We start from the raw sequence: 16,177 nt of genomic DNA on the forward strand, positions 1-16,177 counted from the left end.
TTTGAAGTTTCACTTCCTCCGTGGCTTGTCTCACCCCTCCTGACTTCAGGGGTCTCCCATCGATAGTCTCCACAGCTAGGGGAGCGTTCAGTTTCCACCGGGAAATTCCATGATGCTTGACTAACTTTGCATCAATAAAATTTGTGGAGGCTCCACAGTCAATTAAGGCAGTGGAATTAAACACCACTCCTCTGGAAGTTGTAATCCGAATAGGCAAGACCAACACCCCCTTTGAGGGAGGTTGGATCGTTGGGGGGCCTTTATACAATGCTGCCCCCAGTCCACCGGCCTGCACGTGGACTGGGTGTTCTAGTTTCCCGACGGCTCAGCTTTCCCCCCTTTCAGTCCACAGTCTCTGGCCACGTGGCCCGGCTTTGAACAATAAAAGCATAAACGTTCCCGACGGCGTCTTTCCTTTTCTTCTTCCGACAGTCTTGGCCTAGCCCCTCCCTGTCCCTCAGTTGCATTACCTGCCATCCCTGCAGAGGGAAGGATCTTGCTGCGGGATGCCGAGGCTGAGTATCTCGGGACCTCCTGCTTCCTTTCCAGGCGCCTTCCTTCCATCCGGTGATCTATCTGTAGGCATAGCCGGATGAGCCCTGGTAGGTCAGCGGGGGGGAGGTCCTGGCCAACTCATCCAGGATTTCAGCATTTAATCCACTCCGGTACATAAACATCAGGGCGGCGTCATTGTAACCAGTTTCCTGGGACAGAATTTTAAAAGTGTTAGTGTACTCGGAAACAGTCCCTTTAGCTTGCTTCAGAGCGCCTAGTTGCCGCGCTACTGTTTCAGCTCTTTGCGGGTCTTGGAACATCTCGGTCATCTCCTGTATAAATCCTCTGTACCTTCTTAAGACAGTATCCTTTCTCACGAGATACGGAGTCACCCATTTTGCAGCTTCTCCCTCCAGGAGGCTAATCACGAAGGCCACTTTAGCCCCATCGTCTGGAAATTCCGTGTGCCTGACATCCAGATATAACTCACATTGAGCCACGAAAGTTGCCAACTGATCACTTTGTCCCACGTATTTTGGGGGCAATCCAATGGGAACCTTTACTACGGCAGCTGGAGGGGCTGTTCGCATCTGGTCTATCGTGGCCTTCAAGGTTTGATTATCCGTCTTCAGCACCTTGACTGCTGCTAGCAGGGCTTGAACATCCGTCTGCAAATCAGCTACCTTAGTCCTCAAGAGTTTCACTTCTTCCGTTTCAGAAGTGGGGTTCGTCCCCTCCGCTGCTCCCTTTGACATCTTGTCCCAGTCAAGTGAAGAGAGCGTTGAGGGTGATTTAGGTGGCTCTGTCAAGCTGTCAGGCCCAGGATGTGACTCAGGAACCAGACCAGCGGTTGTAGTTAATTCGTGTTTTATTAGGGTAATGTCCAAACAAAGACTGCGTTTTCTCATGAAGCAATACAGGGATACAGGTCCTGCGGCATTGGGAGAAAGTTGACAGAGCAAGGGACTTCTTCCCGCCTGTTCTTTAAGAAGGGGCCAAACGGGCGCGCAATCTTTCGCTCCTCCTTAACTGCCCCTCAGGTACTGCCCGCCTTCCCCCCCTTCTCTCCTGTCTTTTCAGCTGTCTGCGTGTGCGCGGTGAGGGGGGAAGCATCACCCCCTCCTCTTCTGAAGTTTCCGATTCCAGGATGGGGGATAGGGGAGGGGCTGATGGTAAACTGCCTCCCCGCTTTTCGGCTGTGAGCAGCCCTCCCTCTTCCCCCTCTTGCTCTGAGCCTGAAAGAGGGGGAGGCGTGAGAATGTCCAGGGAGGGCTCAGGCTCCCCGTTGCTAAGCGACCTTATCACTGGCAGTTCCTCTGTTTCGTCTTCGCTCCAAAGGGGGGAAGTTCCTCCCCCTTCCCTCTGCCATCCATCCGAATACTCTTCTCCCAACTCTCCGGGATCCAGCTCCCCGGGATTGGGACCCCAGCTCTGCCTTCCGACAGATATTCACTTTAAATGTTTGATTTACTTTGCAATTTTAGTGAAGTTTCCTATAGTAAATCATTCTCTTTTGCTTCTGTTTCTGTAAATATGTGAACTACAGCAACACTTTGCAACACTAAAAAAAGCTCCAAAAACAATTGTGGAATAATGACTGTTCTGCAGAATAGTTTCCAATGGACATGAGGAGTGTCTCAGTTTGCACAAGATAAAATAGTGGGAAGTGAAATATATTCTAGCAAAATTCTAGGTGTGCTCTATGTTTTTAATTGACCATGCTCACCTTTCTTTAAGTGAAGTAGTTTAAGCATAGCAGGCTGAAAACATGCATGCTGGGCAGGCTAAGTATGTTTTTCCAACAGCTAGAGTCATTGCTTAAGTAGCAACATATTGTAATCAGTCTGATTTTACATCAAACTGCAATTTCAGATTCAACTGTTAATGCACCCAAAGTAGAAATAGAACATAACCTGGAATTTGAAACACAAAAGCCTGTCTTCACCATCATATGACATTGACTAATAAAAAGGCTTTGAAATTAGTAAAAATAAATTTGACACAGATTTCTAGGATGAATAATGAGGGAAATACAATTTTCTAGTTTAGATTCTCTGTAGAAACATTAGTAACACAGGAAAGAAGCAAAGCAAGAAGAACACCAACAAACATACAAAAATATAATTCTCCATCTTTGGAGAATTAATGAATATATGAATATGTTTGCTGGCAGACGTAACTCTTCCATGGAATAGCTATGTCTAAACTACAGAGCCACAGAAAGAAAAAAAGTTTTCTATGGAGAATGAACTACCATTACAGTCTGCAGTCAAAAAGGAGAGCAAAACAATGTCAATTGGTATTCAGGGAATAAACCCTACTGTCAGTGAACATGACAGCAGAGTTGGGCTAAGGTGTGCTGGGTACGGACAATTATCTCACCTACAATTGCTTCCACAGCTTCTGCAATAACAGGGACCAGCCTCTTCCACCAAGCTTGGCTTGCAGCATGACAGCTGGTCTCCAGATTGGAACAGGCTGCATACAAAGGCTGATGAGTATTTCTGTCTCTGAATGTCAGGATATAGTGACAGTGAAGGGTCTGTTTTGCAGTGGCAGACTAGGATCATGTCTTGCATGACACGTGCAGTGCACTTTTGTACCAGCCTGTTTGTACTAGATTGTAGAAGCCATACCTGTTCAACTTCCAACTACCATACCTGGAAGCCATACCTGTTCAACTCCCAGTGGCAACAGTGAGCAGTAGCCATTTGTATTTGCCTTAATACAACCTAGAGACGGTGAAGTTTCATTTAACTATTGAATAATATTTAGTTGCTTGAATATCAGGTAGTTTCTACTTTTTTTCCCCATTTCTGCTCTGCTTACAGTCTATCCAGTTATAGTCCAACAACGTAAACTTGCTTCTTGCTTGTAGGCTAGATCTACAATTAGGACAGTTAACTCCACAACAGAATTTTGTTTTGAACTCTGGTCAAATTATACCAAGAACATACGGAAAACATTTCCTTGCCTAAAAGGGTTTTGTGAAGTTTATTAAGATTTGTGAAATATTCAGATAGTTAAAGATGATCACCCATGATGCTTGGCAGAGTTGTTTTCTAAACTTGCCCTGGATTTTCAGAACGAGAGTATCACGGGCTGGGATACTTAGAACCGCTAAATTCAACACCTTCTTCAAACAGACATGCCCAGATTGCCCAACATTTCCCCTGTAACCTTCTGCTGCTGCCATCAGCTGAAGTGCAAAGCTGAAGTGTACCTCCAAGTAGAAAGTAGAAGTGGTGCTGACACCCTCTGACAAATCAAAGGAATTGGTTCCCATTAAATAGAGTTATCAAAGAGATGGTTGTTGGATATGTGTGTACGTGCATATGTGCCTCACATGAGTAGCAGAGCAAAAAGAGTAGTTATGGGGTTAATCCAGCCAGGGAGAGCATCAAGGACATTGGCAGGCAGCTGTGCCCAGCGAGGACAGGCTTATCTACAAAAAGGCTGGAGAGAAACCGAAAGCTCTGTGGGGGAAGCTGTGGGGGAAGGAGTTCTTGCTAGGTGTTTGTGATCGTGAAGGGAAATGTCTTGTGAGCTGTTTTGCTGCCTTAATGTCCAAAGTAAAGGACTCTTAACAAAGTTCTCTGTCTGTGCTTGGATTTCTTGAACGTCTCACTGTATACCTGTGAAGAGCCGGCCACGCAATTCCACACACACCAACAGGGTTATGGGCCCAGATCTGGCGCACTTTACAGCGCAGTGAAGACTGTTCTGATCCAAGACAGTGCTCAGGAAGGCAGCTTGATTGTGCCTGGAAGAGGTGAGCGGAAATGGCAGTGAACATGTCAGCAGGCATGCCCATGGAACGTCTTATAGAGACTAACTATGCCAGCTGGAAGCTACGGATGAGAGCGTTTCTGATTAAAGAAGACTTGTTTGAAGTTATCGACACCACCCCACCGGCAGTTCCTCAGGCGGCCTGGACATGTAAGGATGAGAAGGCGCAGGCTTTTATTACTTTGGCACTCTCTGACTCTCAATTGCTCTATGTCAGAGACGAACCCACAGCGAAAAGGATGTGGGATGTGTTGTAAACTGTACATGTGCAACAGACAGCCGGGAGCAAACTTTGCTTGGCGAGGAAACTGTACCAGATGCGTCTAACGGAAGACAGCACCATGACTGAGCATCTAACAGAGTTCAGACGTTTGTTTGCGGAATTGGAGGACGGAGGGATGGAGCATAGCATCCTTCAGAAGGTGTACATAGTTTTGGCTTCACTTGACGAAACCTGGAATAATCTCATGATGTCAATGGAGGCTATGCCAGACGGAGGTCTAAATTTGGACTTTGTGGAGGAAAAACTGAACCAAGAATGGCAGAGGAGACAGGAGAAGAAGATAACTGAGCTGAAGGAAGCTGTCAAGAGCAAGCAGTCTAACTACAAAGAGCAGCAAGGGCTGAAATCCTATTATTTTTGTGGAGCACAGGGTCATATACAAAGGAACTGTGCAGCCAGGCGGAAAAGCAGAGACTGTGGCTGGAAGCAGTCAAGTGTGAACTTTGTCAGCGCAGAAAAGCCTCAAATCATTGGTACGCAATGGGTGTGTGACAGCGGGGCATCCCATTGTCTTTTAAAGGACCAAAGCCTGTTTCACACGTCTAAAGCAGTACAAGACTCTGTGTTGTTAGCTGACGGATCCAGAAGGGACGTGCTGGCACGCGGCACGGTGAAGTTAAGTAAAATTGGGATTCTGACAGACGTTCTGTATGTACCCCAGTTAGCTAGTAATATTCTATCTGTGAAGAAGTTAGTTGATATTGGCTATACTGTAATATTTGACAAAGAGAAATGTATTGTGCAAAAAGGGGGTGAGGTATGCATGCAAGGGTGCCTAACAGATTCACAGTTCATAATACAGAGCAATCATGCAGGGTGTGCTGCATTGAGTGCAGAGAGCCAGACACATAATGGCTGTGTGCATGATTGGCATAGAAGGTTAGGACATGCCAACTGTGAGACAATTAAGAAAAACCCCACGTATAGCGAAAACATGAAACTGACAGATTGTGGGCAACTGATGGATTGTGATGCCTGTTGTAAAGCGAAGGCTACGGTTGCACCCATCAATAAAGAGGCGGAACGCACCACAACCGCTCCCTACCAACTGATACATGTTGATCTGTCAGGGCCAATACAGAGTTCACGAGGGGGTGCTAAATACTTTATGGTCGTGGTTGATGATTTTACGAGGTTCTGTCATGTTTATCTACTGAAAAGAAAAGATGAGGCAGAACAGAAGCTTTGTCTGTTTATCAGGAGGATTGAAACACAGCATGGCATTACCGTGAAACGTATTCGCTCAGACCAGGGGGGGAAATTCACAGGCAAAGCATTGCATGAATTCCTGGAAAGCAAGGGAATAGAGCAAAACTTTACAGCTCCATTTTCTCCATTTTCTAACGGGGTTGCAGAGAGAAAAAATAGATCCCTTCAGGAATCGATAAGAGCCATGTTAGAGGATTCCAGTCTACCAGGCTCATTTTGGGGAGAGTGCATCTTGTATGCAACCTACATACACAACAGGGTGTTACACAGTGCCATTGGGATGTCACCCTATGAGAAACTCACGGGAAGAAAGCCAAAGGTGCAACACATTGCACGGTTCGGGGCTAGGTGCTGGGTGCATATTCCAAAGGGGAAAAGGCATGGGAAACTGGCGCCCAGAGCACAGGAAGCATTTGTGCTGGGTTTCCAACATGTGTTTTACAGGGTTTGGGTTCCTAAGACACAGCAAGTTGTGCTGAGTAGGAGCATAAAAATCTCAGTCAAGCCGTGGGACCAAAACCAGACTGTTATTCTAAATGGGTCAGACAATGCACCAACACAAGGGATGAAAACAGAAGAGACACAAATACCATTAAGAGATGCTCTAAATGAATTGATATGGGGCAAACGTAAAACAAAGAAAAGAAAAGCTGATGATCTGACTGCACCTGAACAAGCCATGCCAGGTACGAGTACCGATAATGGTGGTACAGGGGTAGCCGAAGCTCCAGTACTCTTGAGGCGCTCCGAGAGGGCTAACATTGGGAAGCCGCCAGACAGATTCACAGTGGGTATAGTCAGCGGCACAGGCGCATACCATGAACAGGAACTGGATGCAGAAACATTATATCCAACTTGTGTAAGACCTAAATTCAGTGAATTCAGTGAATAAATAAATGAATGAATAAAGTGTTAAGGGATTAATGTTGTAACTGGAATGTACTGAAAATGAAATACTGAAAATGAAAGAAATGCTATGTAACAGTAATGATAAGTTGTAGAAATGTATTAGAAGACCTGAAAGTTGTGATTGTAGACATGTGAGACACAGGTGGGGGCTGTTGGATATGTGTGTACGTGCATATGTGCCTCACATGAGTAGCAGAGCAAAAAGAGTAGTTATGGGGTTAATCCAGCCAGGGAGAGCATCAAGGACATTGGCAGGCAGCTGTGCCCAGCGAGGACAGGCTTATCTACAAAAAGGCTGGAGAGAAACCGAAAGCTCTGTGGGGGAAGCTGTGGGGGAAGGAGTTCTTGCTAGGTGTTTGTGATCGTGAAGGGAAATGTCTTGTGAGCTGTTTTGCTGCCTTAATGTCCAAAGTAAAGGACTCTTAACAAAGTTCTCTGTCTGTGCTTGGATTTCTTGAACGTCTCACTGTATACCTGTGAAGAGCCAGCCACGCAATTCCACACACACCAACAATGGTTACAGACTTTCTTCTCACCCTTTGTCCAGCCAAGGTATGGGAAATACAAAATGCTTGATGGTATTTCTCTATAGACAGTTTCAACTGAACAATCTACTCAATGTCTCACTGAAGTACCCCTTTAACTCTGGGGCAAACACTAGAATCTCAGCATCAAAATAAATGTGAAAGAAACAACCACATTTGTTTATTCATGTGTTTGTCCCACATGTGTTTGACATATAAATCAGAGGGTGGGGTAAAAGGGGTGTAAGTTATCTGTTCACACTTCATTGCCTCAAATAGGTAGAAAAGAAGTAAAATGGACTACTAGCTGCTAAGGCAGGAGGAGAGTTCAGTTTCTTACACCATGTGCCCCTTTTAATGAAAAAGGCACTCCCCAGTACTACCTTGCTTTATACATGAACAAGGGAGACATATGAATAATATGGTTGCTGTTGTCACATCTAATTTGACTCTCAGATTCTGCCACACTGAATGCCACCCTGAGATAAGATGCTGCTTTTACCAAAGAGAACACTCGTACCATCTTCATCAACTTTGAGACATGATTTATATTATATTATCCCAGGTTGCTAATTTTTAATCAAAAAGAAAAGAAAATGCAGTTACATGTAATGCAACAATGTGGTGAAATAGCAGAAAAGATTATAATGTGTCACAACTACCAGAAATTTGTAAAATGCAAATGCAGGCAATTGGAAAGCTGCTTCAGAAAATTACTCATGAACTAGGAAGGGTCACAGTTCCAGGTAAAGGCAATAATTAACTCCTGGCAAATACTGAAAGCTAAAACCATTAATGTGAACATAAGAGATGTAAGTGATGTAGTTATTTTGTAGTCCTCAGTACTAAGGGCATGATTCAGCCAAACATAAGTGTTTTGGCATCTCATTGGTTTAAATGGGAGAGTTAGACACATGTCCAAATCTCTCTCTCTCTCTCTTTGAAATCAACAGAACTGAAAAATGTTTAACTTTGGTTGAATCATGCTGTACATTATTCCCCAATTTTCTGTGAATTTAGCTTTGTCCCTGTCAGTGCCTGTATTGAATAAATTGTCACTAAGTAGCTTTTAAAAATTCCTGACTTCTTTCTGATATGCACAACTTTAGGCTGCATTAACAGAAGTATAGTTTCTAAATCGCATGAAGTATTAGTTCCCCTCTATTCAGCACTGGTTAGGCCTCATCTTGAGTACTGCGTCCAGTTCCGGTCTCCGCACTTCAAGAAGGATGCAGACAAACTGGAACAGGTTCAGAGGAGGGCAACAAGGATGATCAGGGGACTAGAAACAAAGCCCTATGAGGAGAGACTGAAAGAACTGGGCATGTTTAGCCTGGAGAAGAGAAGACTGAGGGGAGATATGATAGCACTCTTCAAGTACATGAAAGGTTGCCACACAGAGGAGGGCCAGGATCTCTTCTTGATCGTCCCAGAGTGCAGGACACGGAATAATGGGCTTAAGTTGCAGGAAGCCAGATTTAGACTGAACATCAGGAAAAACTTCCTGTTAGAGCCATACGACAATGAAACCAATTACCTAGAGAAGTAGTGGGCTCTCCGACACTGGAGGCATTCAAGAGGCAGCTGGACAGTCATCTGTCAGGAATGCTTTGATTAGGATTCCTGCATTGAGCAGGGAGTTGGACTTGATGGCCTTATAGGCCCCTTCCAACTCTACTATTCTATGATTCTATGTTATTATTTTTTAAAATACCATCATTCAGCCTAAAGGACCCTTTCATCTCATCTGATGGTTCTTGCACTGCCCATTAATTATGAGGAAAAACACATTCTTTGTTTGGTTTTTGTTAATTCTTATTGAATTCCAGTGCCTGAGGAATACTTCTGAGAAACAGATTAAAGATTCAGAATATGCTGTCCTTTTATTAAGGATTTTTAAAAGACTTTAAAATCTACATCTCAATCTCTTTTAAAAGAGCCTGGGGAAAATATGTAAAGGAGTAGAGGGAATATGCATAGAAACATCCACAAAAGGTGAGGATTTTTTCCTTTGTATTGTAGGTAGCCATTCTGTTCTTGGTATGTTCAAGCTGTTCAGTCTTGCTATATCTAGGAAAAATGAAAGAATGCACACATGCATGCAGTAATGACTTTCAATCTACTTCCCAAAGTACCAAGTACATTCTGCATTCCATCTTACTTAATGTAGAAAACAAAGTTCCTCCAAAAATATTTCAACATCCTATACCTTCAGTGTATGCTTATATGATTCTACATTACATAAATACTACCTACATGCTTTAATTATTAAACATTCTGACCAGACTCTGACATATTTCAATTGACTACTTCAGCTTGGTCTACTGTATGGTCTTGGTCAATAAACTTTTTAATGAAGTTTTCCTTACCGTTTGCTGTAGGTCAGGTATTATAATCCGTATCACTAATGTGTTGCTCTGAGTGTCTTCCATCCTGCTACTTGGCTTCTCTGCTGTAGCCCTGATAGTATCATAAATGGTTTCTTCTTTGGAGCTGTCCGATTCAGATTCAACTGAATAATCTGAAAAACTCTGAGCCATCTCATCTTCACTCGATGTTGGACTGCGAGGCATATTCAGTACCTCTTACTGCATTTGGCTAAAACATACGAAAACAAAAGCAAATTATACAGGTTACATTTTGAATGCAGGTCAGCTGGCAGGAATGGAGGGCTTCTAATTTTTTTTATTAAAAAAATTCTTCTATCTATTCCTACTTACGAGATATGGCTCAGGACCCCAACATCTTTTGGAACACCTCTCCTGATATGAACCTACCCAGACTCTTAGATCTTCCTCTGAGACCCTTCTCCAAGTCCCCCCTCTGAGGGATGCTCAGAGGGTGGTGACAAGTGAGGACTTTTCAGTTGTGGCTACCCATCTGTGGAACATGCTCCCCAGTGAGATCTACCTTGCACCTTCATTGTCATCTTTTTGGTGCCAGGTAAAGACATACCTTTTCTCTCAGGCATTTAATAGATTGAGATGAAGTTTTATTTTAATACATTGCCAGACTTTCCTGTGGCTATGGGGGGTGCTATTGCTATTGTTTCGTTGTTGTTTATTATTATGTTTTATAGTGTGTTTTATTAGTTTTTGTTTTAACTTTGTGTAAGTTGCTTGGGGACATTCGGGTGTCAAGTGACTAATAAAACTTAATAATAATAACAACAACAGGTGTCACTAAGATGCAAAAAACCTTTGCAGTTTAATAAAACATGGGAGATGGTAAAGAATGGTCCCTCTCAGTGTCATTCACAAATCTCACACAAACACAAAATCTGTATATAAACAGCAGAATCACGAGGGTCCCCTTCTGGTAAACAATGATGTAAATTAAATTTAAGAATACCCATAGGAAAAAACATAGAAAGTAATTGTAAAGAGATGTAATACCCATGTACATTTCAGCCTTATTTATTTTTAACAGAAACATTGCAAGAATAGGGTATGGTCTATATCATGTTATATTTATCCTTTATACAGCTACAAAAGTCCACAATGATATTATGATAAATAACTGAAAAGTACATCAGTTATTCACATATCATGTCCAACTTGGCAAATTCACATAATTAGTTCAATAAATAGTGGACTCTATTACCGAACAGATAGAATAGTAGGAACAGCAGCAGTAGTTGCAAGAACAACACGTCCCATGGACCAGTGTAGATTAGTGAATAGAGAAGCAGATTTTCATAACTTCTGCCATTACTTTATTCTATAGTTTTAGGCAAGTGACAGTAGTAGCTCCCTTCAGATATTCAAGGAAAATCAAGGAGAAAGGGGGGGCAGGATTGTACATAGGAAGCTGCCTTAATACTGAGTTAGACCAATGGTCCATCTAGCTCAGCACTGTCTACACTGACTGGTAGCGTCTCTCCAGGGTTTCAGGCAGGTCACATTCCCAGAGGTTGGACATAATTAGTTACAAAAAATGAATTACTTGTAATTCATTACTGTTTTGAGGAACGGGTGGGTAATTCTTTTACATTTTGATTGTAATAGAACTAGGAGTAATTTTATTACTTTTGAGGAGTAATTGTAATGCTTCCAGCATTACCTTTGGGCATTGCTTGGGGGGGAGCAGGGGAAGTCTTCTGTTTCTCTGATCTGTGGATGAAAATCAGGTGCCTCAAATTGGGCTTTTGTGCAGCATCGCTCTTCCCTTGTGCTCTGTGGGTGGGTAGAAGGCGACAAGGGAGGAGGTGGAGAGCGAGACGGGGTGGAGTGGAGAAAACAATTGTTTAAAAAATTGATGGTGGTGGTGAAGAATGGAGTGGAGGGAGAAAGGAACTGGAGGACAAGAACATTAATAAAGGAGGAGAAGGAAGCAGCAGCAGAATGGAGATAAAGAATTATGGAGGTGAAAGATGACAACATGCAGAGCTTGGAAAAGTTATTTTTTTAAACTACAACTCCCATCAGCCCAATCCAGTGACCATGCTGGCTGGGGCTGATGGGAGTTGTATTTTTAAAAAGTAACTTTTCCAAGCTCTGACAACATGTGTGTGTGTGTGTGTGTGTGTGAGAGAGAGAGAGAGAGAGAGAGAGAGAGAGAATACCATGTTTGCACTTGGCACACAAAGTGACCTCCGCCGCTCTCCCTGGCTACTTTGCTGCATTTGCAATGTTTTAACTTTTTTGCATCTCAGGGGAAAATTGTTTGCTTGGATGGGTGTCCCTTAGTTGGTGGCAGGGCAGGGTCCGGGAGGTGGTAGAGTGAGATTGGTTATGCTTGGTGGCTGAGAGTGGGGGGGGATTGCACTTGGTTGACATGCAAAGGTCTGAGCAGTGGCCTCTGCCTCCCTTCCCACCTCCCTCACCAGCAGACAGACCACCACTATCTTATGGATAAAAAGAATTATTCTACTACCTCTCTCTCTGTTTATTTTTAATGTTGTTTTAGGCGACTTAGGTGTGCAGCAGCCAAGGCCAGCACTTTGTAGACGCTCTAGCTTTTTAAAAAGTAACTTAAGTGTACAGTAATTGCAGTGATTACTTTTGAGTAACGGTAAAGTAATAAATTCCTTTCAGAACAATTGCAATTGTAATTGTAATTTATTTCTTTTTGGGGTCATGTAACAGTAATTTATTCATTTTTAAAAGTAATCTTCCAAGCTCTGGACATTCCCAGCCCTACCTGGAGACTGAACCTGAGATCTTTTGCATGCAAAGCAGGTGCTCTACCACTGAGCTATGGCCCTTCCCAAGGCAGTCCCCACACTTAGCTTATGTGCATTCATTTTTAAGGTCTGCACAGTCAGTACATGTGAATGACTGTACATTGGCAAGGTCTTTGCAGACTTTCAAAATGAATGCACATACAAAGTGAGGGGGGGGAGTGGAGCCATGATCCTGTTTCTCCTTTCCCCACTCCACATTCACTGAATGTCCGAAAATAGTGTCTCAGACTCTGTTCCCCATTACTGCAATATGAATAATTATAATGACTAAATTAGTAAGGCTGCTGTGAGTGTAGACAAAATAAATACTGTAAAGGTAATGAACAGTAGCAACTGTTTACCATGTACTTTGCTGATATTGTAAAATGATCTTATTATGATAGCTGTTTTTATTTTTCATTTTTATATTATTTCAGTAATTCATATGCCACTTAATGTTCAAACAACAATATTGTGTATGCAGTGATCACACTTCACTGATGCTGGGATATTGTTACTTCAGATATGCTAAATCTATATTTAATAATACTTAAAATATTGCTTTGAAATATCATATTTGAGAAAAAGCCAATTTACAATGGCTTTCTTTTAAGCAGAGAAATCTCTGAAGGAAATTTCATTTTATTGTGCTTCATTGAGCTGTGGATTAATACAGCTCTCTCAAGTACCTTAAAGTCAACAGAAAACATAACCACTGCTTTCTTCTCCACTGATGAATGAAAAAAAATGTTGGTCAATCTGCAGTTCAAAAAGCAAAATAAAACTTTTGGGGGGGGGCTAGAGGTCAGAAGGTATTTTAAATATCAAAGTTTTCTCCCTTCCTAAAAAAACCCAGCTGAAATGTATTGTTCAACTGTATTGCTTCAGTGAAGAGCAGGGTAACTCACATTTGCACAGCATACAGAAGTCCCGTTCCGCTTACCTGGCAAGTCTGGGCAAGCGGAGCACAATTGCGGCTGAGGGTGAGCCACAGAAGCCATGGAAGGTAAGGGCAGCATCGCACATCGCACTGAAATGACGTGCAACGTGCTGCACAGAGGGGGCGGAGCACCACTGGGACTATTTAAGCCCGCGCCGCCCCCTCCTTCTTCCTCTTGGCTCGTGACGGTGAAGGAGGGAGAAGGAGCGGCGTGGGACAATCTTTCCTGCGGCGGCCATTTCTTTGGCTGCGTGGTCGGCGCCATTTTCTGGCACCAAGCACAGGATTCTTCTGGGCCTCAAAGGCCCGATCTTAGCTGGCAGTGGCAGCAGAGGGACTGGGCCGTAAAGGCTGGGCCGAGGCTTTGGAGGCCCGTTTCTCCACGGTTGTCCACTCACACAGGGGACGGCGCTGAGGCCTCAGTGGCCTATCAGCGGTGGGGCTGGCTGCATAGAGGCAGCACACGGCCTCAGCAGGACAGGCGCCTAGGCCTTTAGGTCACCTGCCTGCCCCCCCATAATAGTCTGCATAAGCACACTGTTATTGCAAGCTAGGCTTGAAGGGAGCCTGCTTGCCACGTACATAGTGGAATAAGTTGCCTTTTCTTAGTTAGGTTTGATCCCTCCTAGGTGGTGTAAAACATTAAAGTGAGGATACATTGGGTGGGCTTAACCTTACAATGCCCCCCAAAAAAGGCTTAGGGGGCCCAAAAGGGAAAGGGAGGGCCAGCAGGCCTCCACCCAAGCACCCCACCCCCAGTTTCAATGTCCTCAGATGACGATGAGGCGCCACCTTGGGCGGCTATTATGGTGCAGTTGGACATACTTGAGAGGCAGAGGGTAGGCTTACCCAGGCAGGATAATGTACAGCCGGCTGTGATAGGGGCAGTGCCTGTGACACATGAAACAGCTGCAGTTCCTGCAGCCAGGCCTAGGTCCAGCAGGGCCAGGGTGCAGGGAAAACGCTTGTCTGGTCAGCTAGTGGGTACTGACTCTTAACGTTGCTGCGTTAATTTTAGCTCGTTTGGACGCACTGGAGGCTGGGCCCAGTCACGCTTCAGCAACAGTGGTCAGGGTGGATGCCTCTCCAGCCCCTCCAGTGGTGGCAGAGGCAGCTGCAGCATTGGGAGCGCAAGTATCCAGCGTTACACAGTCCCTCAGTGAGGAAGGCCGGCCCTCGGGAGCACCTTGGCCGGTGACAGGGACAGGTGAGTCACCAGCACCCACTCAAGACGGGAGATGGCCAACTTAAGGGTGGCCGCAGTGGGCCTCAGGGCAAGCTGGACTACAGTGCACTCCAGTTAGCTCTACGCCACATGTAAGGCAAGGGATGACTGACACTCAAGGGGGTCAGCCAACTCCATTACAGATGGCTTGCCACCAAGTTTGGCAACATATTGGGGGAGAGGCATCAGCTACGGCTGCCCCCTCCAGCATGGGGGCTGTGCAGCCTCCCACTCCTGTTCTGGAGCTGCAGGCCACCAGTTCAGCTTCTGCAGCGCTTATGGACCCATTAGGTTTAATTGCTGTGGGAGCTATTCCTTTTGGTGCGACATCCTGTTCCTTGAGATTCCACATGCTCCCAGCGACCAAAGAGAAGATTTGGCGTGGGGAATATGTGGACCTGCTTACTCTGCTTTACAGGGAGCAACCCAAGAGAGATAGGGACAAGGATGGCGATGTGGAGCCTGAGTGGCCTAAGCGTAAGAAGGTGGAGCAAACATGGCATAAATGGTTGCCAGCTTACCTCATTTATGCAGGAGTAGTGATGGAAAAACTGCCACTGAGGTGCCCCCTCCTGATAAAGTATCTAGACATCATATACCGGGCCTATATTGAGTTTTCCGGCCTGGCTTGCCTGTCTTACGACGAGGCCTTCCGTATGCTGGGACAAGAAAGAACCTGAGCTGTGGCTACAGTTCATGACGGCAGCCCGCGCCATGACTGGAGACAGGGCTGATAGTGGACACATTCTCAGCAGACAGTCGGCTGCTACCCTGCCCCGCAGTAATGCGGGGCAGGGAGTTCAACAACGGCTGTTCTGTTGGGAATTTAATTCCCGTGGATCCTGCACCTGCAACCAGTGCTGTTTTTGGCACAAATGTCTATATGCGGAGCAGCGCACTCATGTTAAACCTGCCCACGGGGCAGACTCTTTAGGGGTGGGGATAGGGACTATCAGGGAGGCTGGAAGTAGCCCCCTGCAGGAGCTGCTCAAGAAAAAGGGCCCCTCCCCAATTAAATTAGACAGGTTGAAATGCCTCCTGGACGGTTACCCAAACCAGGGGGCTGCGCGTTTTTTGTTGGATGGATTTTCCTTAGGCTTCCGAATTCCCTACACCGGCCCACGTTCAGCCTTTATGTCTCGCAACCTCCGATCCATGGTGGGAAAGGAGGGTTTAGTACAACAGAAAATAGACAAAGAGGTGCAGGCAGGGTGAGTCCTTGGCCCATTCAAGTCTCTCCCTATCCCTAACCTTAGAGTGTCTCCTCTGGATATTGTTCCCAAGAAGGCACTCGGGGAATTTAGGCTCATTCACCGTTTGTCCTACCCTCGTGGGCTGTCTGTTAATGACTTCATTCCGGATAATTTATGTTCTGTCCTCTACACATCCCTGGACACTGTGGTGCGCATGGTGCGTTCCTGTGGTAAGGGGGCGTTTATGGGTAAGTGTGATATCCAGTCCGCCTTCCGTCTCCTGCCAGTCAACCCGGCAGACTTTGAGCTACTGGGCTTCGCCTTTTCTGGCCATTTCTACATGGACAGGGCCCTGCCCATGGGGTGCTCAATTTCTTGTGCTGCGTTTGAGCGCTTCAGCTCCTTCCTGGAGTGGGCTGGCAGGAGATGGGGGAGCTTGCACACGG

At 45.1% G+C, this 16,177-nt stretch overlaps 1 protein-coding gene across 7 annotated transcripts in view; it reads right to left on the reverse strand.

Annotated features, from left to right (window-relative positions):
- SHANK2 (SH3 and multiple ankyrin repeat domains 2) overlaps positions 1-16,177 on the reverse strand; it is a 655,745-nt gene that overhangs the window by 580,472 nt on the left and 59,096 nt on the right. For all 7 annotated transcript variants that reach the window (XM_061610714.1, XM_061610713.1, XM_061610715.1 and 4 more), the window contains exon 2: positions 9,579-9,807. In XM_061610714.1, the coding sequence (XP_061466698.1) occupies positions 9,579-9,782 (204 nt within the window). In that variant the 5' untranslated portion in view covers positions 9,783-9,807. The remainder of the gene's footprint in view (positions 1-9,578; positions 9,808-16,177) is intronic.

This window comes from Rhineura floridana, chromosome 2 (assembly GCF_030035675.1).
Source record: "Rhineura floridana isolate rRhiFlo1 chromosome 2, rRhiFlo1.hap2, whole genome shotgun sequence".
Taxonomy (NCBI): Eukaryota; Metazoa; Chordata; class Lepidosauria; order Squamata; family Rhineuridae; genus Rhineura; species Rhineura floridana.